The sequence below is a fragment of the Rhizophagus irregularis genome, chromosome 10, assembly GCF_026210795.1.
Source record: "Rhizophagus irregularis chromosome 10, complete sequence".
Lineage (NCBI taxonomy): Eukaryota > Fungi > Glomeromycota > Glomeromycetes > Glomerales > Glomeraceae > Rhizophagus > Rhizophagus irregularis.
Genome location: NC_089438.1, coordinates 1,084,848 through 1,106,271, shown reverse-complemented (window position 1 = coordinate 1,106,271; position 21,424 = coordinate 1,084,848). Strand labels below are relative to the sequence as shown.

The 21,424-nt window shown below is 25.1% G+C and overlaps 2 protein-coding genes across 2 annotated transcripts; both read right to left on the bottom strand.

Annotated features, from left to right (window-relative positions):
• Positions 1-811: 811 nt before the first annotated feature.
• On the bottom strand, positions 812-2,111 carry OCT59_001758 (uncharacterized protein; the record flags this gene model as incomplete). Its single annotated transcript, XM_066144057.1, has 4 exons — positions 812-850; positions 940-1,196; positions 1,270-1,447; positions 1,515-2,111. The coding sequence occupies 4 exons, from the start codon at positions 2,109-2,111 to the stop codon at positions 812-814; spliced, it is 1,071 nt and encodes a 356-aa protein (XP_065995257.1).
• A 10,074-nt stretch (positions 2,112-12,185) lies between these two features.
• OCT59_001757 (uncharacterized protein) lies at positions 12,186-13,646 on the bottom strand (the record flags this gene model as incomplete). Its single annotated transcript, XM_066144056.1, has 1 exon — positions 12,186-13,646. The coding sequence occupies one exon, from the start codon at positions 13,644-13,646 to the stop codon at positions 12,186-12,188; it is 1,461 nt and encodes a 486-aa protein (XP_065995256.1).
• Between the last annotated feature and the right edge of the window lie 7,778 nt (positions 13,647-21,424).

Sequence of the window (21,424 nt, the reverse complement as noted above, 5' to 3'; positions counted from 1 at the left end):
ATCGAGAATCATTAAATATTCGATAAAATTGAATATATTTTTTTTAAAACGTTTACCATCGTCAAAAAATAGTAATCTAATATTTTTAACTTTTCCATAAATTTACATATAAAATCAAGAGTATTAATAATATTAAGTCGGAACTATCATCACTTCATTTATAATTCAGTGCGAAAAACAATTTAATACTTTTATAGAAACACGATATACCTATTTATCCCTTGTCTGTGGCCGTATTTGTATGACATGAATTCATCGTTAAATAAAGTATCACGTACATTAAAAAGAAAAAAAATAAAATAAAACATTTGCAAATCATCTAATACAACTTCACTAAAATACTTTAAATATTTCATCTACTAAATAAGTATCTACTCTTTCAAAAATCACTCCTAAAATATTCGCTTGAATGAGTGTAATTTCGGCATTATTATAAATGATAAAAGATCATTCAAATATAGAAGTAAAATTTCATAATATTTCATTGATTAAAATTTTATTTACAAGAAACTGTAAAAAAATGGTATGTAATTTAAATGATTTAATAGTTTACAATTTTTGAAAATTTTTTGTTTATTTTTAATTTCTCTTAAATAACAAATTTGTAACCATTCTTCAGGATGAACGATATAAGTATATTTTGGTAGTTCCATATTTAAAAAGTTTGAGAAAAAAAAAGGTAAAAAATAATTTTAAAAAATAATTTTAATTTTTATTCTAATGATATGATTTGTAATACATATGTAAGTAAAATAATTATATAAATATATGATTAAGTTAATAAATTAATTTGTTTTGTATGAAAATATTTCTAAATATTATAATTATTTTCAATAAATTCAATTTGCCACTGTATAAAATAAATATTAAAATCAGATATTTAATAAATTAAAAAAATATATTATATAATAATAATTATTATTATTAAATATAAAATACCTCATCATTTTCAGTGAATCTTCCCTTATGTCCAACGACTTCTTGAAAAGTTCTATTCCCAATTCCAAATCTGGAATTATGACTAGATAAAATATAATTATCTGGATAATCAAAGTTCTCAGTTTCATTGGAATAATCCGAAGAAAAATCTGAACTTCTTAAAGTAATTATATCACCGGTCTTCACGTAGGGTGTATTATTATGTTTTGTTGTATTGCAACGTAAAGCGGAATAATAATAATCACTTCTACAATGTACTATAAAATACAAAATAATTAGTTAATAATTAATAATTAATACTAAATAATATTTATGTAATAAATAAATTACCTTCTGTAAATCCAGTTGGAGATTTATAAAATCTTTCTATATATAGCTCATGTCCAGTTGCTTTATTAGTTAAATATATGTCATCGCCATAAAATATTTTATCAGTTTGATAAGAATTACAAGAATTTAATAACCATGAAAATTTTGATTTTTCATTGGTTCTTTCACCAGCAAATACCTAAAATAAAAAATGTAAAATTGAATAATGTAATAATAAATTAAATAATAAAAAATTTTATACATACTAATTGCTGTTTAGAACCTGTTTCGTATTTCATTTTACAACTAGATAAATATTTTCCTGTTAAAACATGTCTTAAAGTAATTAAAGAACCATATTTAACTACTTTTAATTCGTCAAAGAAAACATCGCTAAACGCTTTAAATATTTTATCTTTCGAATTAACACCATTCACACTTTTCAAGAATTCATTTCTTGAGAATTCATTTCTTGGGAATTCATTTGATGAATAATATGTATTAAAAAGTAAATTTTTAATTTCTTTATGATCATAAATTTCCGCATCATTACAAAGTGAACGAAAATCGGCAAGGAATGTTGCAGTGTAATTTCCTTCTTTCTCGGGAATATATTTCATTACTTGTAATTTTTTTTTACAGGAATCTTTAAAAATGCTAAAGGTTGGATGTGAACTAAGTACTTTAATAAGTTTATCCAAATTATAAATGTCTTCCGGAATATAAATACTTGAATTTATCATTAAAATGCATAATTCAAGTATATCAAGTTCACTCGTAATTCGATTTATTTTACAATATGCACGCATTTGTTTAACATATTCATTAGGATGGCAAGTTCCGTTATATTTTGGTATTTCCATTGTCGAAATCAAACTGTTAAAAAAAAAAAAAATTATAAAGTTGCGAATGGTTGAATGGTTGGCTTTTATAATAAATGAAATGATCGTCAATGTTATTGTGTTATTGTTAGTCGATTAAATGTCTTTATAGTTTTTATAGAGTATAGATCGATGTCGGATGCGGATATCTTAACCCCATTAGGTCCTAATGACCGATTGATTTGATCATGTGATCTATTGATTCCAAATTAAGATTATAAATACCTAAAACTCCGTTTAATTTGCTTTTGTTCTTTTATGAGTCATATTTAAACGTATATTAAAAAAATTCATTCAATATGCCCAAATGTAAATTATTAATTAGATGGATTTACAAAATAGTGTGTCATGTCACAAAAACTATTAATTTTTGTAATTTTGCACAATTAATAATTGCTGAGCATATCTTTGATCCTCTTCATTAAAATTTTAAGAATCATCAATAAAGAAAGACGCAACCCTCTGAATATCAATAATATTATTTCGATATCTTAATTTTTATTAATTTATAATGGTGTAGTTAGTCGAAAAATAATTAGCCGCAACGTGATCCGGACCCTGCTCAGGCGTAGATTGTCGTGGAATTCCAGGGATTTTCTACGATTAAACCGGGTCCGGATGATCGGCAATCAGGAATTCGGCTCCGTTTTTCGGCTAACTACGACATCATATAATTTACATAAATATTTTATATTGGCGTTAGTAAAAAGAACAACATAATGTGGCAAAGAAAAAATATAATAAAAAAGTACTTTTTAGTAACAATGACCAGTACATCATTTTCATAGTTAATATGCTCTGGTAGTTTAGTCTTCGTATTAGGATCGGGTGCGATAAACATTCTCGCGTTAAGATCTTCTCTCGTGAATTTTCTCTCTGGATTTTTCTGATCTACCACTCGACTATATATATAACATAATAATTAAATTTGAGAATTAATTGCTTAAAAAAAAGGATAAAATTAGTATATAAACTTACGATAATCTCATTTTATGCACTGAATTGTTGAATAATTTATCTTCAAATGTTTCAGCCGTTATACAATCAATAAACGAATACAGATCATATCGGTATGTCTAAGTTAAGAAAAAATAAATAACCACAAAATCAAACTTTCAATATTCACAAGTAACTATATTTTGTTTACCCTGCCAATGGCTTGTTCCGCATGACTAATAACATTAAAAAATAGAAATGAATATTTGCGTAGATCTCGGAATATTATTAAATAGCACCTATCTTGGTTTCCATTCACCATCAATCAAAATTAACCCTATTAGCTCCCACTAAATTGGCACTTAGAGCGGCAGTCTATAATAAAATTAATAAAGTTTTACGAATCAACTTAAAAAAAAGATAATAAAATAGAATAATACTTATCCTAACCGAAATTAATGCGGCTCGCCATAGTTTAGTACGGTTAAATCTTTTATTAACATTTGTCGGTTCTACAAGAGAAACGATAAAAAAATTTCGAGTTAAATTTAAGACCAAAATCACAAATTAATCTCGAACTCACAGAAAGTGAGAATCACTGTCGAGTTTCCAATTTCGTATTATTTATAATATATTAATTTTTATAAGTATTTTATCTTTATTTTTTTGTGTATCTTATGTTTCGATTTGCAATTCGCAGAACACACCAGTTCGAAAATAGTGACGATAGGAACATTTAGTAATTAATCATTACTAAATACGTAAGAAAATTTAAAACTTAAAACAAATTCAATTTTTTTGCAAATTTAAATATAAAAATAAAGGTAGAGAATTAATTATAAAAGTTTTATTTAAACATTTTGTAATAAAAAAAAACAAATAAATTAAGAAATCTAAAAATCATTTACATTAATCGTAACATTTTAATAGATAACTAAAATGCTAAATTATTATATGAAAAAAAATTATTATAAATCTTATAAATCTGGAATGGCAAGATAGCCTTTGGCCATATTCGATAGATTTGGATATTTTGTTCCATATAGTTGAATGCATTTGTTGATAAAATATTATTATAAATTTAAACTATGTTAATTTAATCTCTCTAAGCTTTCTTGACAATCCAAGATCAGACACTCTGATTGATTAATACATTATTAGAGAGCTACAGTGGTGAGCAAAATTATTTGGAAAACTTTAAAGTGAATTTACTCAACAACCAGTGATTGTATTTGCAAATAGTTTGGTTTATTTAAAAGTACAATATTATGAAATAAAATTATATATAATTAAAAATTTATTCTCTCTCCATTTACCCTAATAATTTCCTCACATCTTTTTTTCATCGACCTGACCAAATTATTTATAATTTCATCTGAAATTTCATGCCATTCCTCAATCATAAATAATTCTAATTCATCCAAATTTTTAGGTTGTCTTTTTTCCACATTTCTCTTTGTCAATGCCCATAAGTTTTCGATGGGATTTAGGTCGGGACTATTGGCTGGCCAATCCATTACAGCTGGAACATTTTCTTGAAGAAAATTCTTTGCTAAATGACTCGTATGTTTAGGATCATTGTCCTGTTGAAATCGCCAATTGTTTCCCATCATTTCTCTAACTTCTGGGAGTTGTTCTTCAAGAATTCTAACATAATATTTGGCATCCATAATGCCAGTAAAACAAAAAAGACTTGTTTTACCGTAAGCTGAAAAACCACCCCATGCATGAATTTTTTGTCGGTTTTTTGGGATGGGCTTAACCGGTCGTTTACCTTTATACCATTGAGTAATAGTATTACTGAACAATTGAAATGACGTCTCATCCGTAAATAAAGTCCGTTTCCATCTGTTATTAAGATGTTCTTTGGCCCACTCAACCCTTTTTTGCTTTTGTTTAGCCGTAAGCATTGGAACAGCTAGGGGAAGAGAATTTTTGTATCCATAATTATGAAGATGTCTTCCAACTGTATGTCTAGAGACCGTTATCCCCTTTTCTAATAATGTTAGAGTTAAATCATTGGTCGAAACCGTAGGATATCGCCTAATTTGTTGACCTATAACTCTTGCTCCAATATCAGTGATTTTCTTAGGTCGGCCTTGACCAGGTTTTTGGGCCGTATCTCCTGTTTTCTCCAACTTTTTTAAGTTGTAGTAGATTGTAGAGAGCCCTATACTTGTGCGACGTTGAATTTCGCTTGCATTGCACACTCCCTCATTCCATAAACATAAAATTACTTCACGTTGCTGTTTTTTTGTTATAACCCTTACTTTTTGTACCATTTCTCTGGAAAGAAAATTGTACGGTGTGCCATGTGAAAAAGTTACATAAAAGAGGTATTACTGGTTTATATTAAATGTGTTTCAATTTTATTGTGTAATTTGGGTGATCATTTTCACGTGATTTAAGTCACGTGATATTTCCAAATAATTTTGCTCACCACTGTAAATTTTTACATGGAACAAAAAGTATTATAAATCTGGAATGGCAAGATAGTGTTATGCCAGTTCTTAAATGCTTATAAAAATAAGCGTATATGTATATGGTAAGCAGAAATGATAATAAATGTTAATAAACGCGTAGTGAAATAAAGTATATTAAAATATTAATAAATATATCACTGTCGATCAATTTAAATGTAATACAATAAAATAAATGAAATGCGAATACGGTAATGCATACACTAGCATATACTCTCAGACGCAATTATTGATTCACATTAGAACAAAACTCAAAAATAAACAATGATTAGATAACTTCTTTTAATAAATGCTTTGTTAAATTTAAGACACATTACTTGTTTTTCCATTGATTTGGAACGCATATATTTATAACAATAAAATCTATGCTGATCATGTTTAATATATTGTATAAATGCTACATGTTTAATAAGTGTTATATGTTAAATATATTAAATATGTGCTATACTATGTTCAATATGTTGCATATGTTAAACATATCGAACATTCGTAACATTTGCAACATTCGTAACATGATCGTCGGTCACATGATTATTCGATTAACAATAGTCTCTGGCCATATTTGATAGATTTGGGTATTTTGTTCTATATAGTTTAATGCATTTGTTGCTATAAATATTATTATAAATTTAAACTATGATAATTTAATTTCTCTAAGCTTTCTTGACAATCCAAGATCAGCTACCCTGATTGATTAATATATTATTAGAGAACTAAATTTTATATGGAATAAAAAGTATTATAAATCTGGAATGGCAAGATAGTCTCTAGCCATATTGATAGACTTGGATATTTTGTTCATATAGTTGAATGCATTTGTTGCTATAAAATATTATTATAAATTTAAACTATGATAATTTAATCTCTCTAAGCTTTCTTGACAATCCAAGATCAGCTACTCTGATTGATTAATATATTATTAGAGAGCTAAATTTTTACATGGAACAAAAAGTATTATAAATCTGGAATGGCAAGATAGTCTCTGGCCATATTTGATAGATTTGAGTATTCTGTTCCATTTGTAATAAAATATATAATACTCTATGATGAATGTTTTTTGTAAATGATATGCCCTTAATAACATTAAAATAACATTAGTGTGTTTTTTACTAAAGTTGCTTTTTTGTTTATCATTAAACATTAAGTTTATTCTTTTTTTTTGGTTTTTTGCTTCTTAAAAGATATTGTTAAATCTCAATGACATTGATAGTATTGGAAAATCTTGCACTCATTCTAACAATTTTGAACTTTTATCATGCCAGAAATCATATATATTCTTCAGCATAATAAGTCATAGAACATGATTTAAATGTCATATTATTTGCTTTCTGAATAGTTTGGAAAAGTAGAGATAGTTTTGTAGGTAAACCTATTTTCTCTTTTAAAAATGACAAAACTAAAAATACTATAAAGAAGAAACTAAGCAATCAAATCCATCACAGTTACTGCTCTGTGAATTATTAAATAGGTATGTGCATGTGCAGAAATAGTTGGATTTCTTGAATTAATAAAGGATTCTTTAAAAGAATTAATATTTCTTTCAGCATCAATAATTTTTGCTTTTTGAATTATTTGCAATGCATTACTTGATTCAACAGTATGACTTCTGATAGAACTATGAAAATTTTCAACAAAATAATCATTAAAAATTGGTAAATTATTTTCATACTAAGGAGATTGTTATTAACAGGTTTAGTTCTGTTTCTATGTTTCTTTGGTGATTATAGTCAAAAAATTGAACTGAAAAATATAAGAACATAATAAAAAGGTGCATATGAATGATATATTTTTGAAATTCACCATATTTAATATGTATAAGGTTGTATGTTATTTTATATGATATAGGAATGATGTAAAATAAATAAAGAGGAAATAAAAATAGATTTCAATATATCATTATGTATTAGCTATATTTAAATATAAGAAATACTGTATATTATAAAAAGAATTAATAATACATCCTATTATTTTATATAGGAGATTACATTCCCATTATTTAGGTTTGGAAATTGGATATAGGTTTGCTTTTTTTATCCTGAAGAGGTATCATTTAGATAAATACATTCACTAATAAATTTAATTCTGCAGCATGGTTGATTATATACTATTTAGTCCCAAATACTTGTAAGATGAGAATTATAATAATATTGAATAATTTCATCAAAGGAGAGGTGTATATTAAAAGGTATCTTGAATAGTATCTTGGTTGTATCTTGGAGTGTAGAATTATCAAATAAATAATTTTATAGAAACAATAATTTTAATAGATAATTTTAAAATAAATTAAGATTTTAATTTTTATTCCTTCTTATTTTTTACTGAAAGTTCTGGTGAATCTTGTAAGATTGTTAAAGAATCAGAAAGTCATTTCTGATACTGAAATCCTTCTAAAACTTTACAAAATGCCAAATGTAATACTTGTGCCTCAAAAAGTAGTTGATAGTACACCAAATGAGAATAATGCTAAAGTTGGATTACAAAATGTTGCTGAAAACAATATTATTCCTCCAAATTCAATGGAACCATTTGTTTTGTATGACTTGAAAAGTAAGTTTTGAAGAGTATATATAATAAAGTAAACTATTCTCTATTTAAAATAAAGTCTATATATATATTTAAAATTTTGACCTGGTTTTCATCATAATAGATTGTTTCTAACACATTTATATATATATTCTGAGATATAGTTCTCCATATTTAATGGATTATTGCTAATATATTAATCAATGTTTTATTTGTTATAATAATATTAAAATGAAAATAATAATTTAAAAACCATTGTTTTTAAAAAAAATAAGGGTAATAGTAAGAAAAGGAAGGAGAAAGTGAATCAAACAATTTGCAAAAGGCAAAGCCCTGTATATATAGTAACAAGGAAAAAGAAAAGCCACATAATAAAATTTGTCATGTAACAATAGGTTTAATTTATTTGTCTAAGCCCCAGACTCTGTGTATCGTACACTTAAAAATCACATGATCAAGAAATACTTATTTCTCATAATATGCCAAGTGTAAAATTTCAATTTACACTACTAATTAAATCAAAAAATTATCAAAAATGCATGGCTTCTATATATTAGTAGTATTTCCATCTAAAATAGAAATTAAATATGTTATGTTAACTTTTGTAATTCAGTAAATATAAGTTAGATAAGTTGAGGCTTATTTCAAAAACAAATTCATAGAGAATATTGAGAGTATAAAAAGTAAGAGAGTAAAAGATTATCTTTTTACAATTATTTTTATTGTGGTATTTATTATAAACCTTACCACAGCAAATTTTAGTAATTTGCGAATTGTTACTTTGGTGTTTGTTTATTATTAGTTAATTAAATTTTATTATAATTAATCCTTTAACTTCTTTATCATTTATTGTTAACTAAATATATTCTAAAAGATTGCATAATGATCATTATTTTTATTGTGAAATAATCAAGAGTAATAATAATTCATTTGGAAATCAATAGATTCATAGTGATGGACCATGTAAAAAAACTGAGTGAAAAAAATACAAGTTTTTTATAATAAAATATTCTTGTTGGGCATGAAAAATAAATTAAATATAAAAACAATGTTTACTTAAGATATAATTGTATTAAAAAAGATTTTGATAATATATTAAATTCTTTGTTACCAAGAGCCACAATATGATTTGCATTAGAATTACAAACTACCAAGAAAGCAGCATTTTTGGTATATGATTTGCCCAACTTTTAAGAATAGAGTCTAATTCTTCTGGAAGTAATTTTGATTGTAGATCACAAATGTAATCCGCAAAGAAATTCATGCTCACACCAAATAATAATACTTTTTAAATATTTACAAGCTTAGAAAACTTTCAGCCAAATTTAGGAAAAATAACTTGAAAGTATTAAAATAGTTTTTAAATTTGGATAGATTTAATAAATTAAAATCAATACTGTACCTAGATACAATACCTTTTTTTTAATAAATTTTGTTTGGAAATGCATACTTAATTTATAAAATTTATAATTTTGGAAAAGCAGCCTATTTTAATTCATCAAAACACAAAAGTATTCGTAAAAAGATAATTCAAGTTCTTGTAAAATTTGAATCTAGTAATTAGTAGCAATAATATAATACTGCAAAGTTTATTTATTAATGCAGAAAGCACATTTTTTAGTATCCAGACTTTTTGCCAAAGTTTATCTTACTGAAATCCATTTTGCTGAAGCAATTTTGCCAAAGAATATTTCACTGAAGTGCCATTTTGCTGAAATACCATTTTTCTGAATGGTCATTTCCCTGAATGGTCATTTTGCCAAAAGACATTTCACTGAAGATATGGAATTTAGTAATTTTCCTTTTATTTTTTAGAAGACAAACAGATTATTTACATATTGTAAGTCACGTTTGTTTAATTTTTTTTAATTGAATTTATTCGGTCTTACAGTAAGTTCAAAAAAAGATAACAAATTCGTTATACTCATCAATAGGTAATTAAGGTATAATAAGTCAAATGATTATATTTCCTACTATCCTTTCCATAAAATTCTCAATGAAAAGGCGATTAATAACATGCATGAATACAAAGTTAATCTGTCTCCTTCTAAATATTCAAAAACCTCATTAAATCAATTAAGAATAAAAAATATAATAAAAAAAGGTTAAAGAATTTCGGCTATTAAAATAAGAAAATTAACAGCTTTGTTTCAAACATGTTGATCAAAACATAATAGATATAATAAGTGGCTCATGTGGCTGTGGCTTACACAGCCAAATATTATTAATTACTTTACATCATTTACATATGAAAATTTTTTTAGTATAAACACTAGACGTCTAGACGCAACCTGTCACGTTGCGGCGGGGATGATACGAGTTCAAGAAAATCTGTCTAAAGACAATTCATATTCTGCTGATAAGTCAAGTAAGAGAGTAATAATAATAAATACTTATAATGCAGTGTGAATAGTCTAATTTTTTTGACTATTATTATAATGGTATTAGTAGGAAATAAATGTAATAAATTACACAATTTATACGATTAAATAATAATGAATTGTGTGCGAGTGTTATACAGTATATGAAATATTACTATTAAATGCAAATTTTATTTATCACACGAAACAAATGTTGCAGTATTGTGAAATTTATAATTTACAGTACAAAAAAATCTTTTTTCTTATCTTAAAAAAATTCCATTGTAGCATTAGAAAAAATTACATCCTTTGTTGAAGAAAAATACATATATATTTGTTACCATATCTCAAAGAAATTAATTATAGCAATCTATTGTTATAGAAATAAAAAAATATCTCACTAATAATATGAAAAATAAACAATCCCAGAAAAACTAATTATAACGAACTATTGACATGAAAAAAAAAAACAATTCCCCAGAAATATTAATTATAACGATCTATTTTTACAAAAATAAATAATTAATTATGTTACTCTATCAGCCTAAAAAATAATATTATTATTAATAGTAAGAATCAGGAAAAAAGGCAATTGCTGTAGCGGTGCAGCATCGATCTAAACCTAAATGGTGAAAGAATGTATTTGTGGAAAAAAATTCGGTTTGAAAAAAAAGTCAAACCGAAAAAGGAAAAGGTGAAAAAAAAGCCAACTTGAAAAAAAAATAAAAACGAAAAAAAATAAAACGAAAAAAAAATTTGTGGGGAGGGACAAAGAGAAAAATCGGGTTGAAAAAAGAAAAATAAAAAAAAATTCGAAAAAAAAAATTTGGGGAAAAGTATAAGGATAAAGAAAGAAATCGGTTTAAAAAAATAGATCAAAAAACAATATATCCTAAAAAAATACTGAAACAATAAGATTATTTAATAAAAAAAATAAAAAAAAAAAAAATTTTCAGTTTTGGTATAATCTAGTCAATAAAATCGTTATACATAATTTTTGAAATCAGCAGATTTTTTTTTGTGCCACTATGGAAAAAAAACCAGATATAAATAGAAAAATAATGAAAAAAAAACAAAAAAAAGTAAGAGGGAAAAAAAGAAATATTTTTAGAAAAAAAAAGGAAAAGAAAAAGGAGAAAGAATTTATACAGGCTAATCTAAATGTTAGTCACACAAACACTATTTTTTTAATAGATAGATAAGTGAATTATGTCAGTCTATTATTGAGCTCGATACAACCTAAAAAATAATATTATTATTAATAATAAGAATTGGGAAAAAAGGTAATTGCCGTGGCACCGGCCATCTCAGTTGATCTAAGATTTTTTTTTTTTATTGATAATTTAGTTTATTATAATATAAATTTTATTTTTAAATTTACATAACAATAATAATTTATGTTAATTAAAAAAAATAATTTTAAAATAAATCATTATCAGTTATAATAATAAATTTATGTAAAAAAACAACAAAAAAATAATTACAAAAAAATATATTTAAAAAAAATAATAACAGTTATCTGATCAAAAAAAAATGATAAAAAAAAATAGCTACCGATAATAACCTTAATAATCTGAAAACAAAAAGCAAAAGAAAGCTTACGCTAACATGAAATAAATTAGGCGCCAGCAGAAAATATATTACACAATTCAAAACTATTTATACATGCTAGTCTAAACGTTACTGACAATAATCTTATTCATCGCTAAACTAGATTTCCTAAATAAAGTAAGCTTATTTTTCAAAATAATAAAAAGTTATTTAAAATCATAGCTCTCCTCCTCTTCTTCGATTTCTTCTTCCTCACTTTTAGTTATAAATTTAATTATACCTAAATCATCATATTTTTCTATTATTTCTAAAATTTCACAACTATAAGTAAAATCAAATTCCGCATCAACAATAATTATAAATGAAAGTAATTTTTTTGGTGTTCTTCTTTCCCAGCTTATAAAGAATGATTCTAAATAATCCGGAGATGCATCTGAATCTATAATAATATGATGTATTTTTAATTCACAAAAATTACTTGGCGAATATTTTGCAACAGTTTCTAATACTTCTTTTTCAGATAAATAATCTGTACCACACCAAATTTTAATACTTTCTAAGTATTTACAACTGCTAAGTGTATTTTTTAGTACCTCTAGTTCACCATTTCTAAATATTATGAAAAGACTTTTAAGGTTTGGACAAAATTTAGCAATAGATGACCTTAAAGCTTTGTCACTTCCACCTATATAAAACTTTTTAAGATTCTTTCCATTATTTTCTAAAAATTTCATTAAATACTCAGGTTTTGGACATTTATAAGGAATTTTTAAAATTTGTAATTTTGAAAAATTAACATATTGTAACTTTTTAAAATCTTCAAATACTCCATCAAAGGATGAGATTATTAATTCTTGTAAATTTGGGAATGAACTGACAAATAAGTATGATGAATTACTAACATCAATATAAAGTTTTAATTTTGTTATTGTATGAGAATGCTTTGTTATAGTAGGTATAATATCTGCCCAACTTCCATCAGAAGCTGATAAATATAAATTTTTTAAATTATTCTGTGAAGAAATTAATTCATTTAACTCGTTTGTAATACTATCATAAAATTTTATTGAAATAGATTGTAAATTATGGCATATTTGAGATAATTGATAAAAAAAATCTGAAGAAAGATCTGAACTAACACATAATTCTGAAAGATCTCTTGCTCCGGGAAAATGAGGGAAAGAAATATTACGGTTATTATGATAAAAAGTATAAGTTAATTTTTTCAATGAAGTAATTTGACTTGCAAACATTTTGATAATTTCATTTACAACTAAACTATTTCCATCTTTTGAATCTAATAGGCTATTTTTGAGGACACTATTAATCATCTTATTAATCTGATAAATTGAAAGAATTTTGCAAAATGATGCATAATTAAACAACAATGGTTTTGAAGTAGGTGTTGAAATGAAAATTTCATTATCATGCAAGAGCTTTTTTGATTCATTAGGAAGACAAGCAATTAATGTACTAAGAATTGATGATTTTGTTTTGAATGAATTCCTATAACCAAATTTGATATTCAAAGTATTCCTCCACAAAATACTAACAGAAATTTCACACCAATGATGATTAACTAACAAACATGAGTGTAGAGTGAATTTATCGAACTCTAAATATTCAAAAATTTCATTTAAACAATCAGTTGGAAGTTTATATGCCATTTTATTGTTTTATTATTTCAAAAAAAAAAAATAAAAAATATTTCTTTTTTTTGGTATTTATGAACTTTACTAAAGCGTGTGAATTTATATTTTAAACATCCGGACTCCGGCGTTTTCGGATGAACACAGCATTAATTGTTTTCATTATTGTGTAACAACATTTTTGTTGAATCAATTAAAATTCGTTCATGTGATCAAAATTAATGATAAATTTGTTACACGACGCAATCGACGCATATGATTGATAAGTACATCCGAAAAGTTCCGGTATCTATTTGATAAGCGATTAAAAATATACAGCGTGTTACAAAAAAAACCGGAATTAAAAAATTGATCATAACACCATGACGATCTTATCAAATTATATGTGAAAGTTTATTAATATGGAATTTATTTTAGTAATTTTTCTATAATTAAACTTATAATTATATTTTTGCTATTTATAAATTTTTTATAACTATTTTAGAGCAAATTTATATTTTTTTTACATAAAATGCTTTATATTGTTAAAGAATTTCTTTTATTTGCATTTTTCCCATTTATTATAAATTAGAATTTTCTTGAATTTTATTTATATCTTGAATTTTATTATGAATTTTATGTCAAATTTCTCTTTATAATCAACATTTGTAGTTAATTTTCTCGAATATCGGGGCTACATTTTGGACTCTAGTGCTTTTTTACTTTTTAAGTTTATTCTATACTTTAAATGATAAAAATTGGTTTTGTTTTAAGTAAACTACACGCATTCTTTTAATTTGAACCATTTATTAGCATTTTTTAATATATACCGAAATTATGATAAAATAAAATTCCCATCATTTTATAAATGTTTCTTTACTGTAGAATTTTTGATATTTATTTTTTAGCATTATTCTTAACAATATTTGAGTATTTTAAATTAAATCTAATCCACAAATGTTTTATAAATGTAATTTAATTTTCTGTTGTATTTTTGCTTTGAAATAAATAATCATTGCTAATTTTTTCAAAAGATATGTAAGTGTTTATAACTTTAAAATGTAGCCTTGGGTTTCAGGTTTACTATACAATTTACACAATGTAAGTTGGGTTTATTTTGAGCGTATAACATTATAACATGCATTTTTATCACGTGAATAATTTTCTGGTTTTTTTGTCACACTGTATTTGTTTATAATATAAATACCAAAATTTTTTCGATGTGATGATGAAGAATAAGCCTAGCGATAATGTAATTAAACAAATAAATGATTTTATCTGTTGGAATTTAACTAAAAAACAAAGTACCGTAATTTATAAGAGGTAGATAAGTTTATGTAAAAAAATAATCAGCCGAACCACTTAGCTTCTGTCCAGTAAATTTACATAAAAACATTTATATGCGAAATTATTTTTATCTATTGATTCATTAAAATCTCCATTACTATTATTTCGATATTTTTATGTAAAGTCTGTTTGTTTCATTTCCTAATACTATTCATTACATTCCTTTTAGTGTCAGCGCCGTCATATGGCATGTATGTATTAAATTCTTTTGATTTGTAATACAATAACCTCATTGCGATTACTCATTTTGTACCAGTTTTAACAATTAATATTTTAAGAAATTTTAAAGGCTGTTATTTCAACTTGATGATTATTGATAATTCAATATAGTTTAAATACGTCTCTTTCTGTTATCAATACGTGTTTTCTCGATCGTCTTGTGAACACGTCTAGTTCCATTGACATCGTATATTTTACTCTCCATTCTCTTTATTATCGATAATCTTTCTAATTTTGGTCCTTTATTAATTCTTATTTGTTTGAGTTTTGCATTTATTTATCCGGTTGTATAACTTTCTAAACCTGGTTAGGCTGTTTTTGATATTTTGAAATTATCTCTGGCTTCTCTGTAAAGAAGCCAATAGAAAATGTCCGTTCAACATTTTTTCTAATTTGGTTAGTTGACATTCTAAGAGAATGACCAGAAATGGCATCATTTCCTAATGGTATATATTATAAATAAAATAATTTGATTGGGAAGGACTAAAATCTCAAAAATAAAATGGCTCCAACCTAATACGTTTTCTATATTGATGTAATTTATAATCATCTAATCGACTTAGTTGATCAGACTTCATGTTATATGTGATTAATTTTTTTAAAAAATCTTATGCACCTGCATAATATTGTAGGCTCTTTACCCTTTTGGTCTGGATAGACCCTTTTGATCTATGTTTTAATTTATTTAAGCCATTATCAGCTTCCGTGTTATTACTTCAATCTCTGGGGATTGGTTTAATTTGAATTTATCTTTATTCGTACCTTTTCCTTTTGCTGGTAATTTTATTGGTTCCATGTCACTCCATTGTTACATTATGCTCGTCACTGGATTTTGAGAATACTCAAGAAGTTGTCGAAATCATCGAAGAAATAACTTTATTCAAGGATGGATTATACTATTCCGACTGGATTATAAACAAATTGTTGTTTTCTATCATTTTGTTTATGTCATCTCCTTCGTGAGCGTCTCTTTCACTATTAAATAAATACTGACTTGGGGACACTTTACTAAAATAATCATTTTCTTTTTAATGATTGATTCTTTAACTTTTTCATCGAATTGAGTATAAAATTTTGTTCTTGGTTATTAATGTAGTTATGTGCTTTATTTTTATTAAAATGACTTTATTTTCAGTCTCTATTTGCTTTTTGTATTTTAAACATTTCATCATTATTCCTCTTATAAAGGCACCCATCACCCGGTTCGTTTCTAAAAACTTGTAATATCTTTATCTATATCTTTTGACTTCATACCAGCTTTGGTTAAAATTTCAATACGTTCTTCTTCTAACTTTAATGCATCCTGCTAACAAGGAAAAGTCTTCTTTGGATACTGATATACCCATATTTGCGACATTATGATAACATTCGTAATTTGTTATTGTTCTAACGATGTCAATCTAGTATGAAATCATGCCATCAGCAGTTGGTTGATCTTTGGCTCATTTAAATAATGTCAAAAGATCGTTCAAGTTTCATACATATTTTAAAATTCCAATATATAAACCTCCACCTTTGCCATAAAAATCATGAAAATTTGTTCACATCTAACCAACATTTTTCTCTTCATGAAATACAACCTAATCATACTCATCATCTTTAGCATAACAATTGGCCTTTTTATGTCCCCTATTGAATATAAATACGTTTAAAAAATATACTTTGGCAAAAAATTAATTGTATGTTCTTATGTTCTAATAATTCTATATGTATTATGTAGGCCATACAGTTTCGGTCCATAACAAATTGTGGTTAGGTACATTGCCAGAATTTACAATCTGGAAGTTCATGGGCTCGCCATGGTTTTCATATTGATTTATACGATTTAATAACAGATTACAGTCTAACATTCTCTGTCGAAGCAACAACTGAACAAGGTAAACATTATGGACCATTCAATAATGACAAGGATACTGAATGGAAATTCAGTGGTAGTATAGATAATTGGTACATAAAACAGTTATCCTAGTAATATCACCCCTTTATCTCTTTATTAATTTCTACATCACTAAGAAATTTTCATATTAACTTAATCATAATTATGTAAACAATTAATTTGAGATGCGCCATTGGGTGAGCGGTCAACTATGTAAATCATGGCATTATTACTATTTGAATTATTATACAGTAATAACTATAAATAATAATTACTATTTTATTTATTGGCTATTATAACTTTTTTACTCATACTAGTATAAGGAAGTTTTTATAGGGCATTAATTTGAAAGTTTAATAGCATTACAAGAATAACAAATGTAACTGAAATATGTGTGAGAATGGATGAATATAAAAAAAAGTAATAAAAAAAAAAGAAAGTTCTCCTAGGCACCTAAAAATGTGTGAACTATTTTCTAATATTGTGGTCTATATAAAAGCGATTCACTATTAGGTATCTATTATGATTTAAAAAAAAAAATCAATTAATAGTTTAATTAAACTTCCTGATATAGTTTTTATTTAGATAGCTGACCATGAGATATTATTATACATGACATATATTTCTTTTTATTTTTTTTTTTATTATTTTAAGAAAGGCAGAAAACTTCCGATACGATACAAAATTACAGAGGGAGAAAATCACATACTAACTATGGATTTGCAAATTTAGGTTGATTTTATATTCTATACATGACATATTACGTAATGTGGAAAAGATTATTAACCAATTAAATTACAATATTAGATCACATGAATTTTTATGGCCTTAATTTTTTACTCGAAATTCATATGGGCGGATTTGGCTTACTTGATGATAAAATTAACGCCAAAATGATCGACATTCATCAAGTGAGCCCATATGTTAGGTATGGTAAAAAGCCAACCGAATTTTCCACAAAAAAAGTTTCTCAAATTGGTGACGTTGCCGCAGCAATTTATCATTTTTCTGAAACCATCATTTAAAATAATTTAAAATTTAAAATAATAGTAAAAACAATTTTATTTATTTATTTCTTCCACAATTTTTTTTTTTTTTTGGCGAAAATTAAAACATATATAAACATCCCTTGCACAGATGGATGGTAATTGTGCGTAGGTTTGCTTTAAGTCATTTTGTACGGACGATCGATCGAACGAAAATGTTGACATTAACCTTAACATAAAATTAGATTTTGAACAGTTTCCTTTTAAGATTCCCACTACCAGTTTTGCCATCGATTTCTGGTTTAAGTATTGGCTTTTCCTTTTTATTTTTAATCTTTCCATTTTTAACAATAACAATCAGTTAGTTAATCTTTTAGTGGTTTATTATAATTTTAATTCTGTTATTTTAGTACGTAAACCTAATTTTATCGTCTTTGCCGATCATTTCCAAGGTGGATTAAAAAAAAGATATTCAAAACTACATTTATCACTCTACAATAATTCATTATACACATAAAAATTTATAGCAAAAATAATAAAAATCATAATATGAACAAGTACAAACATTATTATATAGACCAGTAAAACATCAAATCGTCTTTCATAAGATATATAGTATTTAAGACTTGCAAGTGCAATACCTCATATAACTAAATACCAAATATGAAACGCCATAAACTATTTTTTGATATTATTATAAAACTAAATGATATCTTTTCCAAGGAAGATTATAATGTATTGTTTATTTCATCATAAATCATTAATTAAATTATTTTTTTTTAGGTGATTACGTCGGTCGAGTTATAACCATGACCGTCGCCTGATCACTTGAACAACCCGTTTAACCAATTAATATCTTATGTCAACTTATTAATATTTTCACTTTATAAATTAAAAAGAAATTTGAAATTTCTTAAACTGTAATAAATTGTAGAAATGTTGGTAATCCGAAATGACATTTTTTTTTAATTTTTGTTATGTGATCGGTATATCCAGTTCATAAACGGTCAATACCAAAATTGCCAACATTTCAAGTTAATAAAAATATCTCTAACGAAGAAACATGAAACAATCAATATATATTGATTGGGATCGAGTCGCTTATTATCACATCTTATATTCATTTTGTGCTTTGTGCTTGAATTTCTATTTCAGTTGTATTCTCATTTAGTTTCCTTTTTTGTTGACATTTTGATTTTATGTATCTTTATCATTTTTTTGTCTAATAAATTAAACTATAGTAAAATAATTTTTATATTTTAAATATGCAGATTCCATATTGAAATCAAAAAAAAATTGGAACTAAATGATTGCAGAATTTTATAATGATTCGGATAATACCGAAAAAATTTTAAATTTTGAATATCTTTTACATTTAGAAATTGTGAGCATGTAGCACATTACACATAGTATTCATATCTTAAATTTTATATTTGCTACATTCGTATTAATCAATTGTTTATAATAAGTGTGAAACTATTTCGGTTTAGTTAATGTTTAAGGAAACTATCAAACTAATTCAAAATCCATTCGTTCTTCTTCTTAATCGATTGCTGGCGATATTTATAATTATCTAAATTTGATATAGTAAGTTATATATTTTATAAAGTTATATCTAATATAAGTTACATAAGAGATAAGTTATTTTAAATATAAGTTACAGAAAATATTGTTATTATTTAGAATGCCAATCATGATATCGGTTGTGTCACGTGACCTGTCCCAGATCACGTGATTTGACTCCGCTTTAGACGACCCCGTGTTTAGACACATCCCTCCATAGGTTTATTTTTTGACACCAGGATGGCGCTGTCAGATTTGGTGGTTTGGTACACGATTTAATTTAGAATCACTTTAGGCTTACGAATAGTTTGTCCCTGTAATTTGTATCATGACTTTGTTCACATGGAAATTAAAAATAAAAATAAAAATAAATATAATCAATTTCGGAAAAACTAAATTATACCAGCTCAAAATAGCAAGGTTGAATGGGAAATTCTATAATGTAATTTTAATTGTTAGTTTATATTTATTTTAAAAAAAAAATACTAATTATTTATCTGGTTATTACTAAAAAAATCAATAAAACTATTACTTAATAATATTAGAATGACGCCAGTTACCAGGAAGCAAATAAAAGTAAATTTTTTTTATAATTTGAAACCAACTATTACTAATTAATATTAGTAAATGTCAGTTACCAAACATAAAGAAAGAGCAAAGTCCAATCTATTGTTGGAAAAAAATTTCTAATGAAAAAAAATCTGATCTGTTAAAAAATTTCTAAATTAAAAAAAAAAATCCTAAAAATAAATAAAAATTTCTAAATAGTTTATCATTAAAAAATAACTGTTGTTAAAAAAAATATATATATATAAATAACTAAACGATCTATTAAAAAAATAAAAAAAGTTACTAAACGATCTATTAAAAAAAAAATAATAATAAATTATTAAATGATCTATCATCAAAAAAAAATAGATTGTTAAAAAATAAAAAAATTAAATGAAAAAAAAATCCTGAAGTTAATCTATTATGGTTAAAAAAAATAAAAATAAAAAAATTACTAATAGTAAAAAAAAGAGCTATATTGATTTTAAAAATTTTACAATTTATTATTAATAAATTAATTGTCTATTAGTACTTACTGGAAACTAAAAAATAATTTAAAATATTTTATATTATATATTAGTAATCAACATGGATTTGCTGATCAACTACTATATGAATATGGAATAGTTCAGGCGCAGACAAATCATGTGTTAGACAATTCAAAATTATTTATACAGACTAATCTAAACATTAGGTAATCATCCATTATAATACCTTATAAATCTTTGATCTAATAGATTTCATATGTCAATTGAAGTATCTTCTTTAAGGACATCTCTTTTATAAATAAAATAAAATTAATATTACACAATTATACATTATTATATAATACATTTCAATTTACGCAGATCAATTAGCAGTGACGAAGTCACTGCACCTCTAGTTTTATATAAAAATGAATGATAATCATTTCATTGGTGCTTAATAACTACTTAAAATGAAATGATTAACCAGTTACTGCAATTTTGTAATAATTGATCTACATTCTGGTTTGTTTGTCACATATGCAATGATGCAATGCTTGTACTTGTAAATTGTGATCACCATTTTTGCACATAATGTATTTTGCATAAATATTGTTACCTAATAAAGGCGCTCAATAATAAAAAAAAAGAAAGAAAAAAAGATATTTACTTTATCTTTTCCAATTAGAGATAATTTTGATATAGTAATGGACAAACATATTAAAGGTATATCAAATAAACTGAAATATTAAGTTTTTATTTATAAACAATTCATGTTTAATATTTTATATAATTCAACTAATTATATTCTTA